A 24,338-nucleotide genomic window follows, 5' to 3' on the forward strand; every position below is an offset into this window, starting at 1 on the left:
TTACACCATCCAGGACTGTATCTAACACTTTTACGATAACGGTTCAAAAGTTGTATGCCCTATATTGGTATATTGGTATGTGACCAGAATTGTCTTTAAATATTTACCTTCAGAAAGTCGGTACGAAGAATTCTTCTGACAGAATAAATTTGTTTTAAATACAATAATTGTTCGACAGATTTGAAGTTTTTGTACCAACAATCTTCTTTTATATAGGGAATACTTTTAATTAGAATAAACTATTAAAAGATCTAAGAAGCTAGAAGTTTTTATATCATGAATTCTAGTAAAAACGGAATGATGTTTTAAAATTAGTCAAAGTACAATTTACTGACGGACAGGAGTAAATACGACTTTATGAAAGAATGTAAAGACTTGCACTTTTTTTAACGAAGAGTATCGAGTTACCTATTTCAGCTCTATTTGTTAATTGGTATTTGAACATTGTGAATAATATAATTTTGGTGGGTCGCTGAAAAGGCAAATATGCGTAATATTTAAAATCGATATTAGGATTTGATAGTCATTGTAGACATTTAAAACTTTTGTTTTGACATTAATTCAATTTACACGGATCTGTAGATTAAATGATCGGAATATCCACGAAAAAAATACTTCTTCTTGGAAGTCTTGCACGTTCTATTAGAATTGTTCATTAGCTTTTCGGAATGCAATGGTCAGTTATTAGCTAAAATATTGTAAGGTAAGTTCAGTATAAAGAGAGTTTGCGTAGGAACATAAATGTAATGCATCGAGGAATTACACAGAAACAATACATGTCGCGTCGTCATGTTTAATGTTACTCTGAAAAATCTGTACTAAAATTACGATAAATACATCAATGATATATCAAAAGAAGCTATATTTTTTGCTATTTTATATTTAGTATAGATATCTGTAAATATAAGCAATGAATCCAAATCCAAACAATAAATAACATTTAGCAGTAATAACAAGAGGCTCTTAAGAGCCTGTTTCCCTTACCTTGGTGAATGTTCATAATAAAAAAATAGACACAGATGGATTCATAACAAAACAGTGTTTTTGTGATGGTAATGTTTTTGTAGATCTCACTTTACTGAAAATTTCTGCTGCTTATGATTATCTCTATCTATAATAAACTTGCCCCAGTAGTAACAGTGGACATTTTTTGGTAAAAAATTTACAAAAATTTACAAAATTTATGAAAATTGTAAAAAAATTACTATAAAGGGCAGTATCTCCTTGATTGGTCAATTGACCATTTTGGTCCCGTTGACTTATTTGAAGGTCTTACTTTGATGCACATTTAACTTTTTACAGTTTATCTCTATCTATAATGCTATTCAAGATATTAACCAAAAGCTATAAAATCTTCTGAAAATTATCAATTCAGGGGCAGCAACCCAACAACAGGTTGTCTGAATCGTCTGACAATTTCAGGGCAGATAGATTTTGACCTGATAAACAATTTTACTCTGTCAGATGTGCTCTTAATGCTTTGGTTTCAGAGATATGTGCCAAAATCTACATTTTACCCCTATGTTCTATTTTAAGTCATGGTAGTCATCTAGGTCAGTTGGCCGGTTCACCGAACACAGTTTTAAAACTAAATACCCCAATGATGATTGTGGACAAGACTGGGTAACTTTGTCTCAGTAGTTTCAGAGGAGAATGTTTTGTAAAAGATTACAAAAATGTAAGAAAAAATTACTACAAAGGGCAATACCTCCTTTAGGGGTCAACTGACCATTTTAATAAGGTTGACTTATTTGTAGATCTTACTTTGTTGAATATTATTGCTGCTTACAGTTTATCTCTATCTATTATAGTATTCAAGATAAAAACCAAAAAGCAAAGTTGCCTTAAAATTACCAATTCAGGGACAGAAACCCATCAAGGGGTTGTCTGATTCGTCTCAAAATTTGAAGGGAGATGGATCATAACCTTATGACAATTTTATCCCAATCAGATTTGCTCAGATTTGGTTTCAGAGATATAAGCCAAAAACTGCATTTTACCCCTATGTTCTATTTCAGCCATGTCGGCCATGTTGTTTGGCAGGCGGGGTTACCGGACACATTTTGTTTAAATAGACACCCTTATGATGATCGTGGCTATGTTTGGTTAAATTGGCTCAGTATTTTTAGAAAAGAAGATTTGTATAAAAGTTAACGACGACGGATGACGGATGCCAAGTGATGAAAAAAGCTCACTTGGGTCTTCCGGCCAGGTGAGCTTAAAAGAATAATAAAAAAATGTTAAGATATAAGATATAAGGCATTTATGTTTGTTTTACACATTTTTGGTTATGCAATATAAATATCGTAGACATCTTGAAGTGATATTTCATACTAGTAGTTATTAACTAAAGCTAGGTTCATACTGCCGATCAGATCAACTCGATGATCCCGATTGTCCAAATTTCCACGAACGAGCGAAACCAAATTCGTGATCGGGCCTGTTGACGACTCCTACCCGACTGCTATCCGACTGTACACGAACTTAACTCGATCATTCACGACTCCTTGACGACTCCGTCACGATTCCAACCCGACCACTAATTGAATAAATATTCGATGATACCGACCAATTCACGATCTCTACACGGTATTTACTCGACTAGCTAGACCAAATTAACTATACTCGATCTCAGTCTGATCTCGGGCAGATCAGATCGACTTGATTGTATAGGGGTCGTAAGGATAGTCGGGCATTAGGCGGGTATGTATAATATCAGTATAAAACGTCTGATTCTTTTATATCACCCGCTGCAGCGGAGGGGGCATTACGTGTTACCCTTGTCCGTCCGTAAGTACGTATACGTACGTCCGAACAATTAGTTTCCGTTCTCTAATTTCATTTTGCCGCAATCAAATTCTATGAAACGTTTGGACAATGCTTAATACCATGAAACACAGACCAAGTGCGTATTTGGGTGGTGTCACTTTTATCGTTCTTGGGTAATGACTCTTTATAGCGTTATATGCAAGCTGGGGCAATATCTGTGTCCCATATGGACACATTTTCCGTTTATTTGGTTTGATTCAGTAGTTTACAGAATGTCTGAGAAAAATTATTATACATTTAAAGTATCTACATGGAAATAATGCAGTTGGATTATTGGGCAAGGTGGTTAGAGCTCAGATAGACAGGTTAAAGGTTTTGACGGATGATGCAGTGGTTGACACGGCGACCACTGTGTGGGCAGTATCAATTGTAATAATTTTTTTTTATTGAACTCCGAGGAAACTGGAAAGTCTCTAATCATATAGAAAAATCAAAAGTATGAGAGATTTGCAGAAGCTCAACAAAGAAGAGACGCTGATTTGTTATGGGAGTTTAACTGCTCTTTTCTTGATAGTTGTCACTCGATAAGTACTGGTGTTAGATACATGTTAGATACACGTAGAAATATACATCAATTGTACCATCCCCTATTTTTACTTTCTTACAAGTTAAGCCTACTGTTTGTGCCATATGTGTGCATACTTGAATGTATGTAATCAGTTATTTCCATAGATCTGATACCCAGTAGTTGGATGGTTTAAGCTATTCCTTTTTAGTGTATCCTTGGAAACAACCTGCTTGTGTTTACTTATAATATTGCAAAAAGGGGTAAAGATGTCACATGTTTTACCATATTTGGCCAAATATAGAATTTCAATCTCTTGGAGGATACTGTTTCTGAAACTGTTTACATATATTTTTCACGAATTGAAATAAAAATCATTTGTCTTTCGTCTCATTTTTTTTTTTATAAAATTGCGTCAAAAAGCGTATGAAAATAGTTTTGTCTACATAAGACTCATCCGTGACGCTCATATCAAAATCTTTATAAAGCCAAACAAGTAAAAAGTTGAAGAGCATTGAGGATCCAAAATTCCGAAAAGTTGTGCCAAATACGGCTAAGGTAATCTATGCCTGGGATAAGAAAATCCTTAGTTTTTCAAAAAAATTAAAGTTTTGTAAACAGGAAATTTATAAAAATGACCACATTATTGATATTCATGTCAACACCGAAGTGGCTGGTGATACCCTCGGGGACGAAACGTCTACCAGCAGTGGCATCGACCCAGTGGTGTAAATAGTTATCAAAGGTACCAGGATTATAATTTAGTACGCCAGACGCGTGTTTCGTCTACATAAGACTCATCAGTGACGCTCATCAAAATCTTTATAAAGCCAAACAAGTATAAAGTTGAAGAGCATTGTGGATCGATGCCACTGCTGGTTTTATTTTTATACTACAAAAGTTTATGGACATACGGAAAATACGGACAGCCAAACAAAAATGGCCTATTAAACAGGTAATTATAATGTTGGTGTTCTTAAAAACTACCTTTGAAAGCTAAATAAGTCATCAGCTGTCTGTTAGTGAGTTTAAATGCACAATTACTCATATTTGACAAATTCTCTTTGGTCAAAATACAGGATCTACTTTCCTTCCGGAACACCTGAGATCATTCCAGGTTTTATTGGGTTTCGTGTTGCTAAGTTTTTAGTTTTCTAGGTTGTGTTATGTAGACTGTTGTTTGTTTTCTCATCTGCTTTCGTTTTTCGCTTTGGCTGTGTCGGTTTCGACCTTTCAGTTTGATTGTACCTTTAGAATCTTTTGTCTCTCTTTTATAAAATTTTACACCTCCTTGCAAAAGTACAGACGCGTACTGTACATGGAGGCATTTGTGTATAGTTTAGAAATAAATAGAGACAACATAGTTTTGCAGAAACGAAGTTACGGGAGTTAATCAGAGCTGCACACATATTTAGAGAATCGTGTTTGCCCGAATAGAGATCGAAGAGTGGTCGATCGAATGTGGTCACGTAGAGGTCGGGTGTTAGTCTAGTTGGTATGGGATGAAAAAAAGTATAGAAGTCGCAGTGATTATGAAGCGATCGGGCATTGGTCGAGTTAATCTGGACGACTTATCGAACAGGTTGGCGTTGATCGGGAAATGATCGGAAATAAGTCGAGAAAAGATCGAAATGATCGAGTGCTGATCGGTAAACTATTTGTATTCCGACTAAACTCGATCTCTATACACGATCCTTTCCGGATCAATTCGACCACTAGTCGACAAATTCTCGATCTTTTCTCGAGTGACTGGCTTCTGGGTCCTAACTCGAATGTTTTTGACATTTAAAAAACTTTCGGGAAGAAAGTCAAATCCATGACGACCAAGGTAGACCACCCCGAACATTATTGTCGATTGAGTCAGACCAGTCTCCAGATCGTTTAATTTTTCTTGATCGGGATTGGTCGAGTTGGTCTGATCGGCAGTGCTTAACATAAACAGTTCCATGTACATATACCTTGTTGAACGCGACAGAACTTACTAGTATATGCCTAATACCGCAGTCCCACTAGGCCACTATAGCACTATGATCTGTGAAAAAAATGCAAAATTCGGCGATCGTATTGCGATCGTGTATATCGCAGTAAGGTCATAATACGGTTGTGGTGAGGTCTTCAAGATCGTGATGAGCGTGGACATCTTTGAACATGTTCAAAATAATCGTGGTGTGGTCGTGGCGAAATCTGGTCGTAGTAGAAGCGTAGTGAGAGCAAAGTTAGGTCGTTGTAAGATCGTAAAGGTCGCTGTACCATCTTAGCGAGAACGTAGCGAAAACGTGCTTCTTTTCGGAGAGACTGTGCTACGATATCACAGCGACGTAACTACGACCTCACTACGACCATCACGTTCTCACCGCGAACCATCTACGCTTCCAATACGACTATACTACGTTTACACCACGATGTTCAAGACCATAGTACGATTCTAGCCCGCCATGCATGCCGTTCTCATCGCGCTCTTCGTACGACCTGACTACGTTCATACTACGACCATCATGCTCATTGTCTTTTTCACATGAAGCATATAAAAACCCTCCAGGTTTTGTTTGTCTGTATGTAATTTGGACCTCTTGTCCTTTTTCTCCAACAGCTCTATCATGCTTGACACCTATGTGTCATCCCTGCTTGTGTTCACTAAAACATCGTCATTTGAGCTTGATAGACCAGCAATAGGTTGTCATTCAGGTTGTATTGGTCGGTCCGACATCTCTGCTAGATCAGGATTCGTTACTATCAGAGCTCCCTCTATCTCTACATCTACTCCTACCACCACGCCCAGATGTTCTGGCAAATTTTGGTGGCCTGACTGTGTTGTTTCCGAGAAATCTACTTATTAAGGTAGCACTCCACAGTTAGGTGTGTAGTTTCGCATTTTTGCCCCTGTGGATTTTTAAAATATGAGAGTTAGTGTGCAAGAAAATTAATTTTTAGATAGCTGAGTATTAAAATAGCCTTTGTATTGAGTTTATATGAACAACAAGGTTATGTAATGTATGTAATATAGGCTGTTTTCTGTATGACAGTCCGTATTTGCATGTCCATACCATACATTGGTCCGGCAATTATTGTAATGTTATTTTCCAACTTTTTATCGCACGAACTTTGTGATTGGATTTTACGAAAAAATGAGGCGAAAGACACCCATTTTTTATTTGATCATAAGGAAGATTTATGAAAACAGTTTCTAAAAAGGTATCACTCAAAGCGTTGCAATTCTAGTTTGATCCAAATTTTGGGGGGATATGTGACATGTTCATCCCCCTTTTTTGCAATATTTTATGGTAAATATATGCAGAATGTTGCCATGGATACACATAAAAGGAATTAATTTTCACCCTTTTAACTTTTGAAAATCAAATCTATGGAAGATACTGATTACATACATATGCACATGTACAACACAAACAGTTAGGTTAATGTATTAGAAATCCAGGAATAGGAGATGATAAAACATTTTGGGGCTCATTTTTAATTTTATTGTGGAGTGCTACCTAATCAGAAATATAAGGAAACGAACAGTATTATATGGAACACTATTTTACGTTATTGCTGAGAACGTAGAAAGATCGCGGTATAAACGTGGTATAATCGTGGTAAGAACGTACTTTAATCGCATAAAAAGCATGGTAAGATCGTGTTGCATTGAGATAACTCGTGGTATGGTCGTAGTGATAACGTAATGAGCGTAGTAAGATCACAATCATTGTAGAGAAAGCATGGTGAGAACGTGGTATAATCGTAGCGGGAGCGTTGTAAAAGCGTAATGAGGACGTAGTAGCATCGTGAAATTAACGAAAATTAACATTTTCATGCCCCTCATACTGCGACCTCACGACGATCTGAATTTTTTTAGATCGCGGTGAGCGTGGTGCGATCGTGGTCTAGTGAGACTGGGGCTTAACGACAACTATATAAATTATTCTTCCCAGATTTATTCCTTGTTTCATGAGAAAATAATAACATTCAATGTTATAAGTGTTTTAATCAATGGAAATATGTCTGTACTTGTATAAATAATAAAAAAAAGAATGAATAAAATTATGGAAGTTCTTAGTTTAAGTCTCATTTTTGTACTTGCTTGGCAATATGTACACTTCTGAATCTTAGCCTTGAGCTTGTTTTATTTTTTGTTATAGATTGTGTAGATTTCCTAGGAAAGCAACATGTTATTAGTGAGCTTATCGTTTTCATGCTTTAGTCTGCTGTATGTGTATACAGGTAAATTTACATAAGAAACTCTTTTTTATTCAAAGTAAGAACTTATTTATATCGCTTTTTCGACAACAAAACATTCAATGAATTAAATAAAAAATTTCATTCGATATAGGCCCTTTTTTATTCACAATAATAAAAAAACTTTATTCCGAAAACCAAAACAAATAAAATCTGATAGATAAGATGTTAATAAATATAAACAAATGTATTGTACAAACGATGTAGATGTGCCAATATCCATAATACATCTCAAAAAGATGAACACAAATAGTGAATGCAAAACGAAATTCTTATGGCGATGATATCCTTTTTTAAATAACTGACTAAGCCTAGCAATGTATGTATTGTTAAAGAACAGCAGACCATTCAGTAAAGATAACTAAACTTTTGAGTAGTTTAATGTTTGTATAGAACTACATTTTTAGAATAGATATGTGTGTGACAATATTTTTGTTTAGTGCTATAACCGAATTGCACAATGAAAAAAATTAAACACACTTCGCATTCCAAAAATTATATCACACTCCCAAATATTTACAACGTTTGTCAAAATGTATCAGCTTGAAAGCGAATCATCATACGTATCCAAATCAATTTTACGGACAAAGAAATGGAAGAAAAGCTACAGTGTTCATCTCATGAATTTAGACTATTAACCAAGAAATAGGTTACGATACAATGAAAGAACGAAAATATGCATATTCAAGCCGTTCTCATCAAAATCATGTTTAGACAATGTTCGAAAAGAAAAGAGATGTACAAAAAATAAAACACTAAGATTTAAAAAGTTGTCAATAAGTAACTTTTCCTTGAAAAAGATTACGCTTTAATAAACAATCATTCTGGTGTTGAACCAAAACAAATGGTGTTTATCCGATGAAAAATTCAATACTTTATTTACCATGTAGAAGAACTCTGCTTGAATCACGTTTTTTTTTTTTTTTTTTTTTCTTTTTTAAATAATAATGCATGACAAAATGTGTACCATATATTGCATATAACCCCTATAAATATCTCGGTCCCAGTTCGACATAAGTAACTGAGACAATAAAGTCTTTATTATGGATATTCAGTTGTTATACAAATTCAGTAACATGTGATACAACTTATTAAAAGTGTAAAGATTAATTGAAAGTGTTTAATATATTTAAAAGGCTAGTGGTATATAACGATTTTCGTATTTTCATAGAAGTGAATAGCCAAATGATTCCTGAAAATCATAGACTTAGTTGTTCAGATAATGAGACAAAAGCGTTAGCCTGTTTAAATGGAGGATCTTGTTTTGCCGTATATGTAGAAGACAGAACAGTGCAATGTGCGTGAGTATCTTTAATAAAAAATATTATCTGAGCGTCACTGCTGACTCTTTTGTAGACGAAACGCGCGTCTGGCGTATCAGATTATCAGCCTGGGATTTTGGAAAACTTTATACTTGAATAAAATGCTTTTATGAAACAATAACAATTCAGAATACAACGTGGAACCAAGGATTTGTATAGTAAGACTTACTATACAAAATCCTTGGTGGAACTAACAAATAACCAGCAAACCAAACAAAGCAAAACGTAAGATTCGTGTGTAAGGAAACCATTAATGGGCAAGGATATCTATCTATTGCCAAATAGTATGTAAAACGAAATTCTAAATAATTAAAAAAAAACTTCTGTTTTTTCAAGTTTAATGTCAAATGTATATCAATATATTATAAGTTCGTCTGAGTCAGTGACAACTCTACAAAAGATTTATCCATCGGATCACCAGCAATGATGGTGATACATGGCTGTGTACATTATGTATATACAACTCGTCTAAACATCAACCCAACAATGTTAGATCTGTAAATTTGCTTTCGCAAATCTTTTGTTCTTCCCTCACCGGGAGTCGAACCCATGCTACTGATATATCGTGAAACCAAATTGCCTGCACTGTAGCCGTCCCGCTAGACCACACGACCACCTGGGCTTCACATATTCGTTTTCTGATTGTTGTTTATTTTCTAGATGTTATAGTAAATATATAGGAAGGCGGTGTGAAATGATAGACCCAGAAATAATATTTGATGACAAAGAAAGTAAGTCTTCTGTTCAATCACTAAGTTATGACCTGCTGGCAAAGATATTTCGAAGCCAAGCCGTCTATATGTATTACTGTTAAGTACTTTTCTAGACTTAAGCCGATTAAAATCTCTTCGTTTTGATAATTTTTATTTTTTATGTTCTTCTATTCATAAATATTTTTGCCTTTGATCTTCTGAAACGAGCGCTACTGGTAAGATTTATGTACAATGTAGTGCAACCACTCGTCTAGTTGCGATATTAATTAGATAATTAATTAAATCTTGTATGTTAGATGGTTAAGGTTTAGCTTTTGGATGCAATTATGTTCCTTAGTGTAATACAATTTGACTAAATGGTTTAAGAGCATGGTTTTCATTGATTCAGTATAATATTGTGTTATAAACATTTAAGCATGTTTCCATGAAACACTACATCAGGATAATTCTTGGAGCGCAAATGAATTTAATCGGATCGTAAACAGTTAATTATGAATAAAACGGAATGTGAAATATATGCCGATGAGACAGCAACTCATCAGTCAACAGTCAATATGTCAATCAATTTTAAAACTATCTTAAAAGGTCTGTTAATAGAAATTGAAGAAAATGTAAAAGATATGCTATGAACAGTATGTGTCTTTTCAGCGGAACAAAAAGAAGTCGCAATTGGATTAATCTCAGGTTTTGCAGCATCAATATTCCTATTCATTGTTTTTCTGATAATTGGCTGCGTTTGGTTTATAAAACAAAAGTAAGTTTATAAAAAGAAGGTAAGTTTCGTCAACACGGTCTACCGAAATGTGAACCAAGGAAAATCATTCAAACGAACCAATCATATTTAACTATTTAAAGATAGCATCTAAGCTTTATATAAATGCAATGTCAGGCATACCAAACATGTCCAAGCATAGAAAAACACCGATCAAATATTTTTCCATTTTTTATTATGTTTAATAATATTTTACATACGTGACAATACATCAAGTTTATCTTATCCGCGATGATATGGTATTATAACGTAAAAAGAAACCTGATGAGCAAAATAAAACGATAATAGAACTTGATTTTTTTTTAATAATTTAGATAAACAGCGTTATTATATGATTGTTTTATTCACCAAAGTTGTACAACAATTTGAACATGTGAAATGTTCTTGTTCATAATGTATTCATATTTAGTTATTTATAACGAAGTTAGTTCGATTGAGAATTGGTTTTTCATGCAAAAGTTGATTTATAAGTCCCACATTGTATCATGAATAAGTAAGTAGTTAGTACAGTTACAGTTATGATTTATAACGTTTTAAAATTTTGAAATATTCGGAAACTCAGGCTTCAAATCCTGGAGGCAGAGTTGACCTTAGATCTGTTGGCCTTATTTTAAGATCCTTTAGGTAATATTTCTTTTCAACTTTTCGGTTCTTTTTGGATTTGAAATACTCCAGCTTTGACAGTTCCTGAGGAAAATGAATCAATAATCGGTTTATGACGCATTACAGCGTGTTATTTTTATCTGTGATTTAGGTCGTTTAAAGTCAGTCAAGCGTTTTAAGTCAAAATGGATCGTGATATTTTACCAAATGAATAATTTTATAATTTATATTATTTATTTTCAGACCTCCTGGCAACCAGTATACAGCAACCAGAACCAACTGATAGTTTTCGGTGTATCTACACACAATTTCTATATTAGTTTACAAATAAAAATGATAAAATTTTTACTAATCTATGCAAGAGGTCAACGGAGATTTAATGTGTATTTGATTATAAATATTCTATGTACGAATAATACGATCATTGACGTTCAACCATTTAAAAATTAGTTATCTAAGGTACCAGGATTCTAATTTAGTACGCAAGACGCGCGTTTCGTCTAAATAAGACTCGTATGACTGTTAACATTATATAAAAATAAAAAAAAGATAAATTTGGCTGTTCTATGCAACTTTGGTCGTTTTTTTCTCTTTCACACATTCCTCATTTCCATTCTCAATGTTATAGACCTGTACGCACATTCCTTGGGAAACTGTTCTCACAAGAAAACATTAACACAGATAACGAAAAAACGGCAACTATGACAATTAATGGCGAGAAACACATTGATAATTACTAAATAAAGCAGCAGTAGTATTCCGCTGTTCATAAGTCATAAATCGATTAAGAGAAAACAAATCCGAGTTACAAACTAAAACTGAGGAAACAACAACTAGAAGAACAATGACAGTGAAGTGCAACAATAAAAAAAAAATACTTATGCAACATACATAGAAACGAGCTATTTGAGTTATATTCCTGACTTGGTATCGGAAATTAAAAAAAATAATGGTGGGTTGAACCTAGCTTTATGGCTAGTCAAACCCTCTGCTTATATGACAATGTCATTGAGAATGGAAGTCATAATTAAATAAAATGTTCATTACATTAAATAAACATATTTAAATTTGGTCATATTGGACTTTTGAACTAAATGTTAAACTTCACTTTCTTCCATATTTCTTCCATATATGTTGATAATGTCCTATCATTGAATAACCTATAGGTCAGTCAATAATACTAACAATGACCACTGCCCTTTTCTCGATCTTGATATCTATATCACTAATGGAAAGCTGAATACTAAAATTTATGATAAAAGGGATGATTTTTCATTTATTATCGTTAATTATCCGTTTTTAGATGGTGACGTTCCCCTTGTCACCATCTTACAGTGTTTATATATCTCAACTTGTACGATTCGCTCGTGTATGTAACAATGTTTTAGATTTTAACGAGAGAAATTTATGTATTACTGAAAAATTATTACACCAGGGTTTTCGATATCACAAACTAGTCAAAACATTTACTAAATTTTATCATCGGTATAAAGACATCATTCGTAAATATAGCTCAACATGCAGACTTCTATTACGTTCAGGTATTTCACATCCAATTTTTTATGGAAATATTCTTTATAAAGCCCAAAGGTGTCAGTATTCACCTCAGAAACTTGCAAAACCTTTGAATAGACTTATTAAGAAGGGATATAATTACGATACTGTTGTCAAGTCATTAAAGATTGCATATTTTGGGGCGTTAATATTGAGTCACTGATAAGGTTTTTGCATCGGAACTAAACACATTTATTCTAAATACAGTTGTTGGCATGACACGGGTTATGTTCTTCTCATATATGTTATGATGGTATGATACTAAACCCCTAACAGGAAGGATTGTGCCTGATGTTCATATGATGAAATCATAATCTTTCAGTCAGTTTAATTGAAGTCTGGAGCTGGCATGTCAGTTAACTGCTAGTAGTCTGTTGTTATATATGTATTATTGTTATTTTGTTTATTTTCTTTGGTTAAATCTTCTGACATCAGACTCGGACTTCTCTTGAACTGAATTTTAATGTTCGTATTGTTATGCGTTTACTTTTCTACATTGGTTATAGAGGTATAAGGGGAGGGTTGAGATCTCACAAACATGTTTAACCCCGCAGCATTTTTGCGCCTGTCCCAAGTCAGGAGCCTCTGGCCTTTGTTAGTCTTGTATTATTTTAATTTTAGTTTCTTGTATACAATTTGGAAATTAGTATGGCGTTCATTATCACTGGACTAGTATATATTTGTTTAGGGGCCAGCTGAAGGACGCCTCCGGGTGCTGGAATTTCTCGCTACATTGAAGACCTGTTGGTGACCCTCTGCTGTTGTTTTTTATTTGGTCGGGTTGTTGTCTCTTTGACACATTCTCCATTTTCATTCTCAATTTTAATACTTACATCTCATATATCCCAGTGAACTTGAAATTAAGGATACTACAAATACTAGAAGGACTGCTTCATACCTTGATCTTTTTCTCAATATTGACACAGATGAAAATCTATGATAAACGGGACGATTTCAACTTCACAATTATCAATTTCCCATTTCTCAGCAGTAATATACCCTCTGCTCCTTCGTAGGGTGTTTACATATCTCAATTGATACGTTATTCTCGTGCATGTTCACACTACACGGACTTCATATACAGGACAGATTAAAAATGACACACCGTAACTTTTACGGACACCATCACGGTTTGGTTGATCCATACGATGGGTCTTTGTCAAAACTAACTAAGGACATTTTTACCATGTGTTAGATTGTGGTTTGTCATAACGTCGTCTATCTTTTAATTACCGAACGTGACCCGATTGTGACTGGTTTGTGGTTTGTGAATTCGCATTGCTATAAGACGTGTCACGCACGGTCCTTTCTATCCAAAATTCATGTATTTAGTTTTGATGTTATATTTTTTGTTCCCATCGGATTTTGTCAAATGTCTCAACGTTTGTAGTTGTAAATCTTATGTTTTTCTGTTGTATTCGTGTGTCATGGTAAAGATAAATAATCATCCGGCTCGGCTGTGTATTTTTCTGTGCTGGTTTAGGGTGCTTTATGGAATGTATCCGTTTTTATTCTGTATTCTAATATGACGTGCTTCTTTCGCTTTGTGAACAAACCCATGTTCCAAATCAAATGAAATTTGTTGGCACATGCGTATATTGACCACTGAAGAATAATGAATTTTATTAAATTGGCATGCATGTGAATAGTGATAAATGGGAAGTTGAAATATCAATTATATGGTCATGTTCATAAATTTCCTGTTAACAAAACTTTGAATTTTTGGAAAAGCTAAGGATTTTTTCCAAGGAGTAGATTACCTTAGCCATATATGAGACAACATCCCTAATGCGCCTCGAAATGAGGAACTCAAAAGTCACGTGTAAAGAAAAAATCTGTGTGTAGTGATATTGGACATGTTTCTATTTTTTACAAATGACTGAACTTAACCATTTGTGGTGATTAGGAAAGTAGAGGAACACAGAATAAATGTGTAAAAACTATGGAGCTATTATTTTCAAAAAAAAAACGTTACCATTACCGCCTATGTTAAAACAGTTAAAGATTTTGACCCAAATTACAAGAAGATTATCAGAAGTTTTCAGAGTGATCTATGGATGATTTCACCTTGTACACCAGCGAAAATTGTGAAAATGATGGTTAGTACTTTTTTTATTTATACCTAGATATCCCAGATGGTTTTAGATAAACACAATCGATAAATACCAGCAAATACTCAATGAAACTTTCGCTTTTAAAATGCATTACTGGCACGGGGCTGAACACTTTTTTAGGCACAATTCTAACTTTGTTTACCCCCGAGAGATCCGAAAGGCATTTGTTTATTAATTGAAAAAGGCACGAACTAACATAATAGTTTAAGCTGTCAGTAAACATGACACAATACAGTCTTTGTTATGTAATTATCACTCCGGTTTACAGGAATAATTGATAATCAAGGGAGATAACACACTTCATACGAGTAAAGTGAGATGCATCATCACATGTGCTTTTATCCAATAATTTGACCCCTGGCCAGTAGATATCATATGCAAATAAATAAGCAGACAAACATGTACATGTATTAAGAAAATCATATATTATTATTTCTAATGCACACTAGCAAATCACAAGATATTGTCTTTTCTCAGTGAAAAAGGGGGAGGGTCAAACCTTTTGAAAACAATATTGCTGCACCTTTTCAACTATTAAGCTAGTTAGCTACCACTCATTGCTTCTAATATAAAAGATTTAAATGAAGGTTGATAAGCCACAAGGGAGAAGCATTTTTCTTTCTTTGCGATAAAACTTTCAAGAATTTGATTTTTGCTCTCTCAATAATACTTATGTATTTAAACCAAATAATAACACAGCCTGAGTAATTTTTTTTGTCTTATTTCAGTTCCAAACATATCATTATTTTTTAACCTGAGATGGCAAACTAGAGGTTTTAAAAAGTCCTGAATAACTGGTAAGCATTTTGTTTTATTTGGCAAGATCTAAATTGTTTATTTATGGTATTTATGCAATTGAAATTACAGTCGGTATGCTAAAAATATACTGATATGAAAACTGTTGCTATGGTCTTGATATTAAATGAAAATGCTTGGTTACTGATCTTTTCGACTCCATATTTCAAATTAAACCTTGCGGCAACTGTTCCTCATGTAACACTGCAAACTATATTTAGCATTATTTTGATATGTCTTTATTTAATGACGCCATATTACCTGTGATGTCACAATGTTTCCTTTAAAACCTCATGTCGATTTCTCACTGATAAAAGATTTTCACTGAAATACATGTAAAAAACAATTTTTCTCAAATAGAACTATGTGAAAGAACAAGTTTTGAAAATTTGCACTTCATTGCACTCTAATTATATGATGCAAATGACTTTTACAGTAGTTAACAGTGGTTTCTACAGTATAAAATACCAGGTTTCCACTGACAAGAAACATTAAGTATTTTGGTAGTTATTTTTTATGAAATCTTCATTTTTGCATAATTTCTCTGTCAAAATGCACTTTTAGGCACTGGAAAATTGTATTGAATGCTTTATCAGGGTCTGTGTATTGTAATTTAAGGTTACCTTCAGATGTTTTGTCCTTCTTTTGACTAGTGAAGGTATACTGGAAGAAATTAATTATGCATACACATTGTATTCAAAATAAATAAATATAGCGATAAAAGTGTCATTGCCTTATAGTTCTGAAACAACTTTATTTTTTTTTCAGAAATGGACAAAAATACACATATTTATTCAGAATGTCATACCGATGAAGATCACATAAAAATATTTGGAAAAATCAGAACTATGGATTTCAATATGGGACAACATCCCTAATGCTCCTCGAAATGAGGAACTCAAAAGTCACGTGTAAAGAAAAAAATCTGTGTGTAGTGATACTGGACATGTTTCTAGTTTTTACAAATGACTGAACTTAACCATTTGTGGTGATTAGGAAAGAAGAGGAACATAGAATAAATGTGTAAAATCTATGGAGCTATTAAAAGTGTTCGAAGTATTAAATTTTCAAAGAACTTATGGTGTTAAAAAGGGGATATTGTACCACAAGGAGCTGCATCACAAAAGGATGTTCGGGATATGCTAATTTACGGAAAAAGTAATCTCACTTCGTACCCCGAAAATTTAACCACATATGTGAAAATGTCACAGCTTCAAAACGAGCTATCATACATATCCAAGTTTACGATATGAACTGAGCTACAGGAAAAAACGTTACTATTACCGCCTATGTAAAAACAATTAAAGATTTTGACCCATATGGCACAACTTTTTGGAATTTTCGATCCTTATTGCTCTGCAACGTTTTACTTATTTGGCTTTTTAAGTTTTGATTTGAGCTTTACTGATGAGTCTCATGTAGACGAAACGCGCGTCTGGCATATTAAATTATAATCCTAGTACCTTTGATAACCAATTAGCCCTCACTATCGCTCGGGCAAAAACAATCACGAATATTTGTTTGCAAAAGTATGAATTATTTTAAATGATAAGGATGTTTCATACCAGGCAGAAAACCTTAGTCGTATTTGTCAAAATTTTTTGGAGCTTTTGGTTCTCAGTGCTCTTCAGGTTTGTACTTGTTTTGGCTTTCGAACTTTTTTCATCTGAGCGTCACTGGTTAGTCTTATGTGGACAAAATGCACGTCTGGCGTATTAAATTTAAAACCTGGTACCTTTTGTTAGCTATTATTCGTGTGTTTCTCTGTCCTATATGTTCTCCCATTTAATTCTATTGTAGTCCTATCATGTAATGTTGTCATTTAATGTTATATTTAGCATTGTCATTAAAGCGGGAGGTTTGGCATGCAACAAATTCAGGTTCAACCCACCATTTGTTTTCTTAAAACGTCCTGTACCAAGTAAGGAAAATGACCATTGTTATATTATAGTTCGGTTCTGTGTGTGTTATTTTAATGTTGTATTTCTATTGTGTCGTAGTTCTCTTTTTATATTTTATGCGTTTCCCCCCGTTTGTAACCCGGATTCGGTTCTTTCTCAATCGATTTATTAATTTCAAACAGCGGTATACTGCTGTTGCCTTTATTTCTTTTACTAATAGATACAACAGAAACTGTAAAATATGGGTCATATTTTGAATTACATTAAAAAAAAAATAACAATAAGGGTCAGTTGAAAACGAAAATTTACGACAACAGAGATTATTTTAGCTTCTAAAGTGTTCACTTTCAATTTCTCTGTCACAACAGTCCATCAACGCCTGCTTGTGGAGTATATATGTGTCGGTCGATACGATATTAAAGAACTTGATTTTCTTATTATTATTCCTTTGATAAAAGTGGTTGCTGCTCAATTGGTATAGTTATTCCCTCATTTAATATGAATATGAACCCTGCTTTGGAATATATTTTTAAAGATGCTAGTTTATAAGAAAACACTTAATAAGAAGAAAAATCAACCTACCTGGACAACTTTTCATGACTCTTGATCGACTGGCATTGGCACTTTTGGATGCATTCAATGTTGATTTTTTTTACAAAGCTTAGTTTCAAAAACCTCAACACTAGTGGCAAAAGCAAAGATTTACATTTTCTATATAAATATGAACATTTTTCTGAGAAAAAAATCTCAAAATAAAACTTCAAAGTAGCTAAGTTTATAAAGTATATGACATTTATGGAATGTTATTTTGCTTTTTCTGTTGTTTAGGTTATAAAAATGTATAAATTCATGTCTTTGGAATCTGTGATTATCTGTGCTTATATTTAACACTTTTTGGATATCGGTTCTAATGTTGTATGTTATATATTGATATATTGGTATGTGACCAGAATTGCCTTTAAATATTTACCTTTAGAAAGTCGGTGCTAAGAATTCTTTTGACAGAATAAATTTGTTTTAAAATAAAAAATGTTCGACAGATTTGAAGTTGAATTATATTTTGATATCTACATTTTTGTACAAACAATCATCTTTTAAACAGGGAATACTATTTATTAGAAGAAACTATTCCAAAATATGCTTAGATCTAAGAAGTTTTTATATTATGAATTCTAGTAAATACGGAATGACAGGAGTGCATACGACTTTATGTAAAGAATGTAAAGATTTGCACCTTTTTTTAATCGAAGAGTATCGAGTTACCGATTTCAGCTCTATTTGTTAATTGGTATTAGAACATTATGAATGATATAATCTTGGGTGGGTCGCTGAACAGACAAATATGCGTAATATTTAAAATCGATCTTTATAATTGAATAAGATGTTAGCATTTGATAGTCCTTGAACATTATGTAGACATTTAAAACTTTTGTTTTGAAATTAATTCAATTTACACGGATCTGTAGATTAAACTATAAGAATATCCACGAAAAAACACTTCTTCTTGGAAGCCATGCACGTTCTATTACAATTATTCATTAGTTTTTGGGAATGCAATGGTCAGTTATTAGCTGAAATTTTGAAAGGTAAGTTCAGTAAAAATGAGAGTTCGCGTCGGAACTTAAACGTAATGCATCGAGGAATTATACAGAAACAACAAATAGATCTGGGTGCGTCGTCATGTTTAATGTTGCTCTGAAAGAGGTCTGTCCTAAAATAAAAATAAATCATCATGAAGCTACATTTGTCGACTTAACGGTATTTGTATATTTAGTATAGAATACTGGAAATATATGCAATGAGATTGTTATCAAATCCAACCAATACATTACATTTAGCAGTAAAAAGGATATTAATTGTTTAGATATAAGACATTGGTAATTAGTGGTCATTGATAGTAAAATTTCATAGTCCATTAACTAACATATTTAGTTCCATGTATATATACCGTATTCAACACAAAAGAACTTCATATAATATGCTTAACGACCACTATATAAAATTTTCTTTCCAAATTTCTTTCCTGTTTCTTTAAAAAATAAATACATGCAATGTAATAAAAGAAGGGTAAACGATACCAGAGGGACAGTCAAACTCATAGATAAAAAATAAACTGACAACGCCATTGCTTAACAAAGAAGAAAAAGACAAACCCACAAACAATACACAACATAAAAAACTAAAGACTAAGCAGCTCGAACCCCACCAAAAACTGGGGGTGATATCAGGTGCTCCGGAAGATTAAGCAGATCCCGGCACCCGTCGTGTTTCTCATGTTATCACACACCCAGTAAATAGTATTATCGGTAGGTCAGATTCGTGCAAAGGGAAACGGATTGTAGTTATAAGTGTTTTAATCAAGGATAACAGTCTGTACTTGTATAAAAAGAAAAAGAACGAATAAAATTATGGAATTTCGCAATCAAGCCTCATTCATGAACTTGCTTATTTTTGTGTGAATCCTGACCGTTCGCGTTCCTACGTTTGTGATTCAAGACTATAAAAGACTAGAAGCTTGAATGGTGCAAAAATTCTTCAGAGACATCAGGCTTATAAATCAACGGTTAATGAAAATACATCATTTCTAGTAATTATAAATATTGTGTCACTTTTGCGTTTTTTTCGGTCTGCATGGAAATATGTACACTTTTGAATCTGAGCCTTGATCATGCCTTATTTCCTTATAGATGTTTTAACTTTTTGAGGAAAACAACATGTTATTACCATGCTTTTGTCTGTATGAGTATACAGGTAAATTTACAACTTCGTACTTTATTTGGCCTTTTTAAACATTGTTTTATTCGAGTGTCACTGATGAGACTGACGAAACGCGCCTCTGGCGCAAATATATAAAATTTCAATCCTGGTATCTATGATGAATTTTTTAACCTAAGAAACTTGGCAAGATATTTATTTGTATTCAAAGTAAGAACTCATTTATATCGCCTTTTCGACAACAAAAGCATTCAATGAACTGAATAAAAAATCTCAATCGCTATATGCTCGTTTTATTTACAATATTAACAAATGGTGAATGCAAAATAAAATTCTATGAGGATGATATGCTAAATTTAATAACTGACTGAGCATCGTACGTTATTTATTTTTGAAGAGTAACATACCAAATACTTCATGTTGTATCCAATGTTGGAAAGTTAACACTATAATAAACAAATATTATGGTGTTTGCACAGAACAGTTTAAGGTTACTTGTTTATTCGATGAAAACTTCAGGTAACTATTTGAAAACGTCATCGTGTAGTCTTAACATCTGTAACTTGCCAAGAACTCTGCTTGAACTACGTTTATATTTTTATCTCATTTCATATTTCTGATTTATTTATCTTATTGATAATACATGACAAAATGTTTAGTATCATTGTAAGTCAAATGTTGTATAACGATTTCCGTATATTTATAGAAGTAAATAGCAAATTGATTCCATAAAACCATAGACTAAAATGTACAGATAACGAAACACAAACATAAGCCTGTTTGAATGGAGGAACGTGCTTTGCTGTATATGTAGAAGACAGGATAGTGCAATGTGCGTGAGTATTATGGAGTTGTTATGCTATAATGAAAACACAACAATACATAATACAGCGTGGTATTATCAAACCACCAGCAAATTGGACACAGTAAAACGTGAGATTCGATGTATGGATACCATCAATTGGCAAATGATTTTAGACTATTGGCAAACATGTTTGAAATTGAAATAGAAAATCCTCATTAATTTGTAAAAAGAAGTATTGTCTTTTAAGACTAATGTGATATTTTCGTCGTGTTCAGAATCATGTTTACTTTTTAAGATGTTTTAGTTAATATATAGGCAAACGATGTGAAATGATAGACCCAGAAATAATATTTGATGACAAAAAAAGCAAGCCTTGTATTAAGTTTCTGGTTGATATTGTGTAACAAATCTGAACTTTTAGAAGATTATCTAAATATGTACACAAAAAAAAAAAAGAAAAAAAAGAAGATAACCCATGAATCAAGTTTATCTACACATTTCTATTGTATGGTTCTCTTTGTAATTACCTGCTGCTTTTCGTTAATGACAAAGATCTTTAGAAGTCAAGCCGTCTGAATATAACTTCTATTTCTATGACTATAAGTGATTTTTCACATTTTGTTATATTTTGTTTAACTTTTTATCATCTTTTGTAATTAAATGGCTTTTAATCTGCTGGTTTGAGCGCCACTGGTGAAGATAATGTAGTCCAACCACTCAAGCGTGATTAATTAGAAAACTGATATCTTTGGTGGTTTGTGATAAACATTTGCATGCATTTGTTATCCTCAATGTATTCACATTTTAATACATTTTGTTAAATATTGTGTTATAAACATCTAGATAGAGGCAACAGTAGTATACCGCAGTTCAAAAGTCATATATCAATTGAGAGAAAAATAATCCAGGTTACAAACTACAACCGAGGGAAACACATCAACTATAAGTGGAAAACAACGAAACAACAGACACTTAAGAGCAACAAAAACAAACGACAGTGCAACATATATAGAAACGAACTACAAGTTTAAGTTTAACCTTTTAGCATTTATTCATGAAACATTACATCAAGATAAATCTTGAAACGCAAATAATTTGAATCGAATTGCATTTACTAGTGTTGATGCATGAGTAAAACGGTATACGAAATATATGCCAGTGAGACAGCAACTTATCAGTCAAATTTCAATATGTCAATCATTCAACTGTCTTAAATAATACATAAGATATAAATGATCTGCCATCGACACTTTCTGTCTTACTTAAATTCATTTGGCCTTTTCAGGAGGACAAAAAGAAGTCGCAATTGGATAAATCTCAGGTTTAGCAGTATCAATTCACCTTATTTCTTCTGTTTTTCTGATAGTTTGTTGCGTATGGGTGGTAAAAAGAAGGTAAATTTATTTTCTTAATTGAACTGAAATCGTCAAGCATTTGTTTTTCTGTAGGAATGCATATTGTCATACACAATCATTACAGGATTAACTACATCGTTATACACGTAGAGGTTATATATGCGAAAAAGGGCCGATATACTAACAAACTGAATAAAAGTGCAAAGGTCTAGAGAACATTTTTTCAGTCAGTCGTGGAGTTTATTCATCAATAACATTGAAAAAAAGGAAATTCACAAATATACTGAACTCCGAGGAAAATTCAAAACGGAAAGTCCCTTACAAATGGAAAAAGCAAAAGCTCAACAAACGAAAATGTATGTTAAACTTGAAGGACGCCTCCGGGTGCGGGACCTGTTGGTGACCTTCTGCTGTTGTCTTTTTCTATGGTCGGGTTGTTGTCTCTTTGGCACATTTCCCATTTCCATTCTCAATTTTATCTTATAATTCTCAGCCTAAACTTTTTTTAGTTTTGCATTTCAATTTTAACCTTCTTTGAATCCAAGGATTCCAATAATGTTCATCAAGTATGAATATATCCGAGTAAATCGATAAAGTGTTTCTATGGGTTACGCAATGCGTTCGGCAACATGGTTTTCCTATGTGTGAACGTAGAAAAATCATTCAAACGAACCAATCATATTCAAGTATTTGAAGATAATGTTATCATCAACGAGTTATATCCATACAATATCAGAGCAAACATGTTCAAGCTTAGAAAAAAACGTCCTGTCAAATGTTCTTTCATTTTTGTTTTATTTACAGTGATATATTACAAACATAACAATAAATCAAGTCTATCTTCTCTGCGAAGATATCATGGCGTTTATAACGTAAAAGAAATCTGAATCAAAATGAAAACGACAACAAGACCGACTGTACTGTTTCTAAGGAAAGATATATATATATATAAGTAAGAAAATAGAAGAAAACAGAAAAAAACAGTTTTCCTTTATTTGAATAAACAGCGTTATTTGATGTTCAGTAGTTGTCGTTTGTTGATGTGGTTAACGTTCATAAGTGTTTCTCATTTGTCGTTTTTTTATATAGATTAGACCGTTGGTTTTTCGTTTGAAAAGTTTTACACATGTCATTTTTTCGGGCCCTGTATAGCTTGCTGTTTGGTGTGAGCCAAGGCTCCGTGTTGAAGACCGTACTTTGACTATAATGGTTTACTATTACATAATGTGACATATGGCTGAGATAGTTGTGCTTATAGCATCTTCTTATATCTGACATAATATGATTCATAATTTCATCAAAGTTGTAGAAAAATTAGAACATATGAAATGTTGTTTGTTCAAGGTGTATCCATTATTCATATTCATTAATAACGAGATTGGTTCGATTAGTGTTTCATGCATAAGGAAATTTGTCAGTCCCAGAGGGTACCATTAGATCAGTAGTCAGTACATCGTTATTACTTTGAAATACATTTGAAAATTTTAGAAACTAAGGTTTCCACTCCCTCAGGCAAAGTTACCTTACTAGATCGATTTAGCTATATTTTAATGTCCTTTGGGTTATATTCTATTCAGCTGTTTCGGTTCTATACATCCTTTGATTTCAAATTTTCGGCTTTTAGTGTTCCTGATCCAGAAAAGCGCTTCGGAAGCATAAAAAATTAATCTTATTTTTGATTAAGGACGCTTAACGTTTTTCGGGTCTTTGCAGCCAAATTGTATCGTGACATTTGACCTAATGAAAAAAAATCATAACTTATATTATTTATTTTCAGACACTTTGAACACCAGTAAGAAGCAACCAGTACCATCTGATATTTGTCGGTGTATTTACACACAATTTTTTTTTATTATGATGTAAATATGAATTTTCAAATGTGCACTTATTTATGCAAGACGACCATGTCAGAGTTTATAAAATTGAGAATGGAAATGGGGAATGTGTCAAAGAGACAACAACCCGACCATAGAGCAGACAACAGCAGAGGGCCACCAACAGGCTTCGAGAAATTCCCTTATGTCTATTTGATAAATATTTTACGTTTGAATGAATTAATGAATTAGAATATCTCAAACATTGAAGTTTAACCATTTGAAACTGTTTACAAGGAATATGAATA

General features: G+C 33.1%; 1 protein-coding gene across 1 annotated transcript; it reads left to right on the top strand.

Moving 5' to 3' along the window:
• The first annotated feature begins 525 nt into the window (after positions 1-525).
• Positions 526-11,322, top strand: LOC139518424 (uncharacterized). The gene is made up of 6 exons (XM_071309965.1): positions 526-703; positions 7,471-7,552; positions 8,739-8,868; positions 9,550-9,620; positions 10,251-10,356; positions 11,221-11,322. Exons 2-6 carry the CDS (start codon positions 7,498-7,500, stop codon positions 11,258-11,260), a joined length of 402 nt encoding a protein of 133 aa, XP_071166066.1. The 5' UTR covers positions 526-703; positions 7,471-7,497; the 3' UTR covers positions 11,261-11,322.
• Positions 11,323-24,338: the final 13,016 nt, after the last annotated feature.

The sequence above is a fragment of the Mytilus edulis genome, chromosome 4, assembly GCF_963676685.1.
Source record: "Mytilus edulis chromosome 4, xbMytEdul2.2, whole genome shotgun sequence".
Taxonomy (NCBI): Eukaryota; Metazoa; Mollusca; class Bivalvia; order Mytilida; family Mytilidae; genus Mytilus; species Mytilus edulis.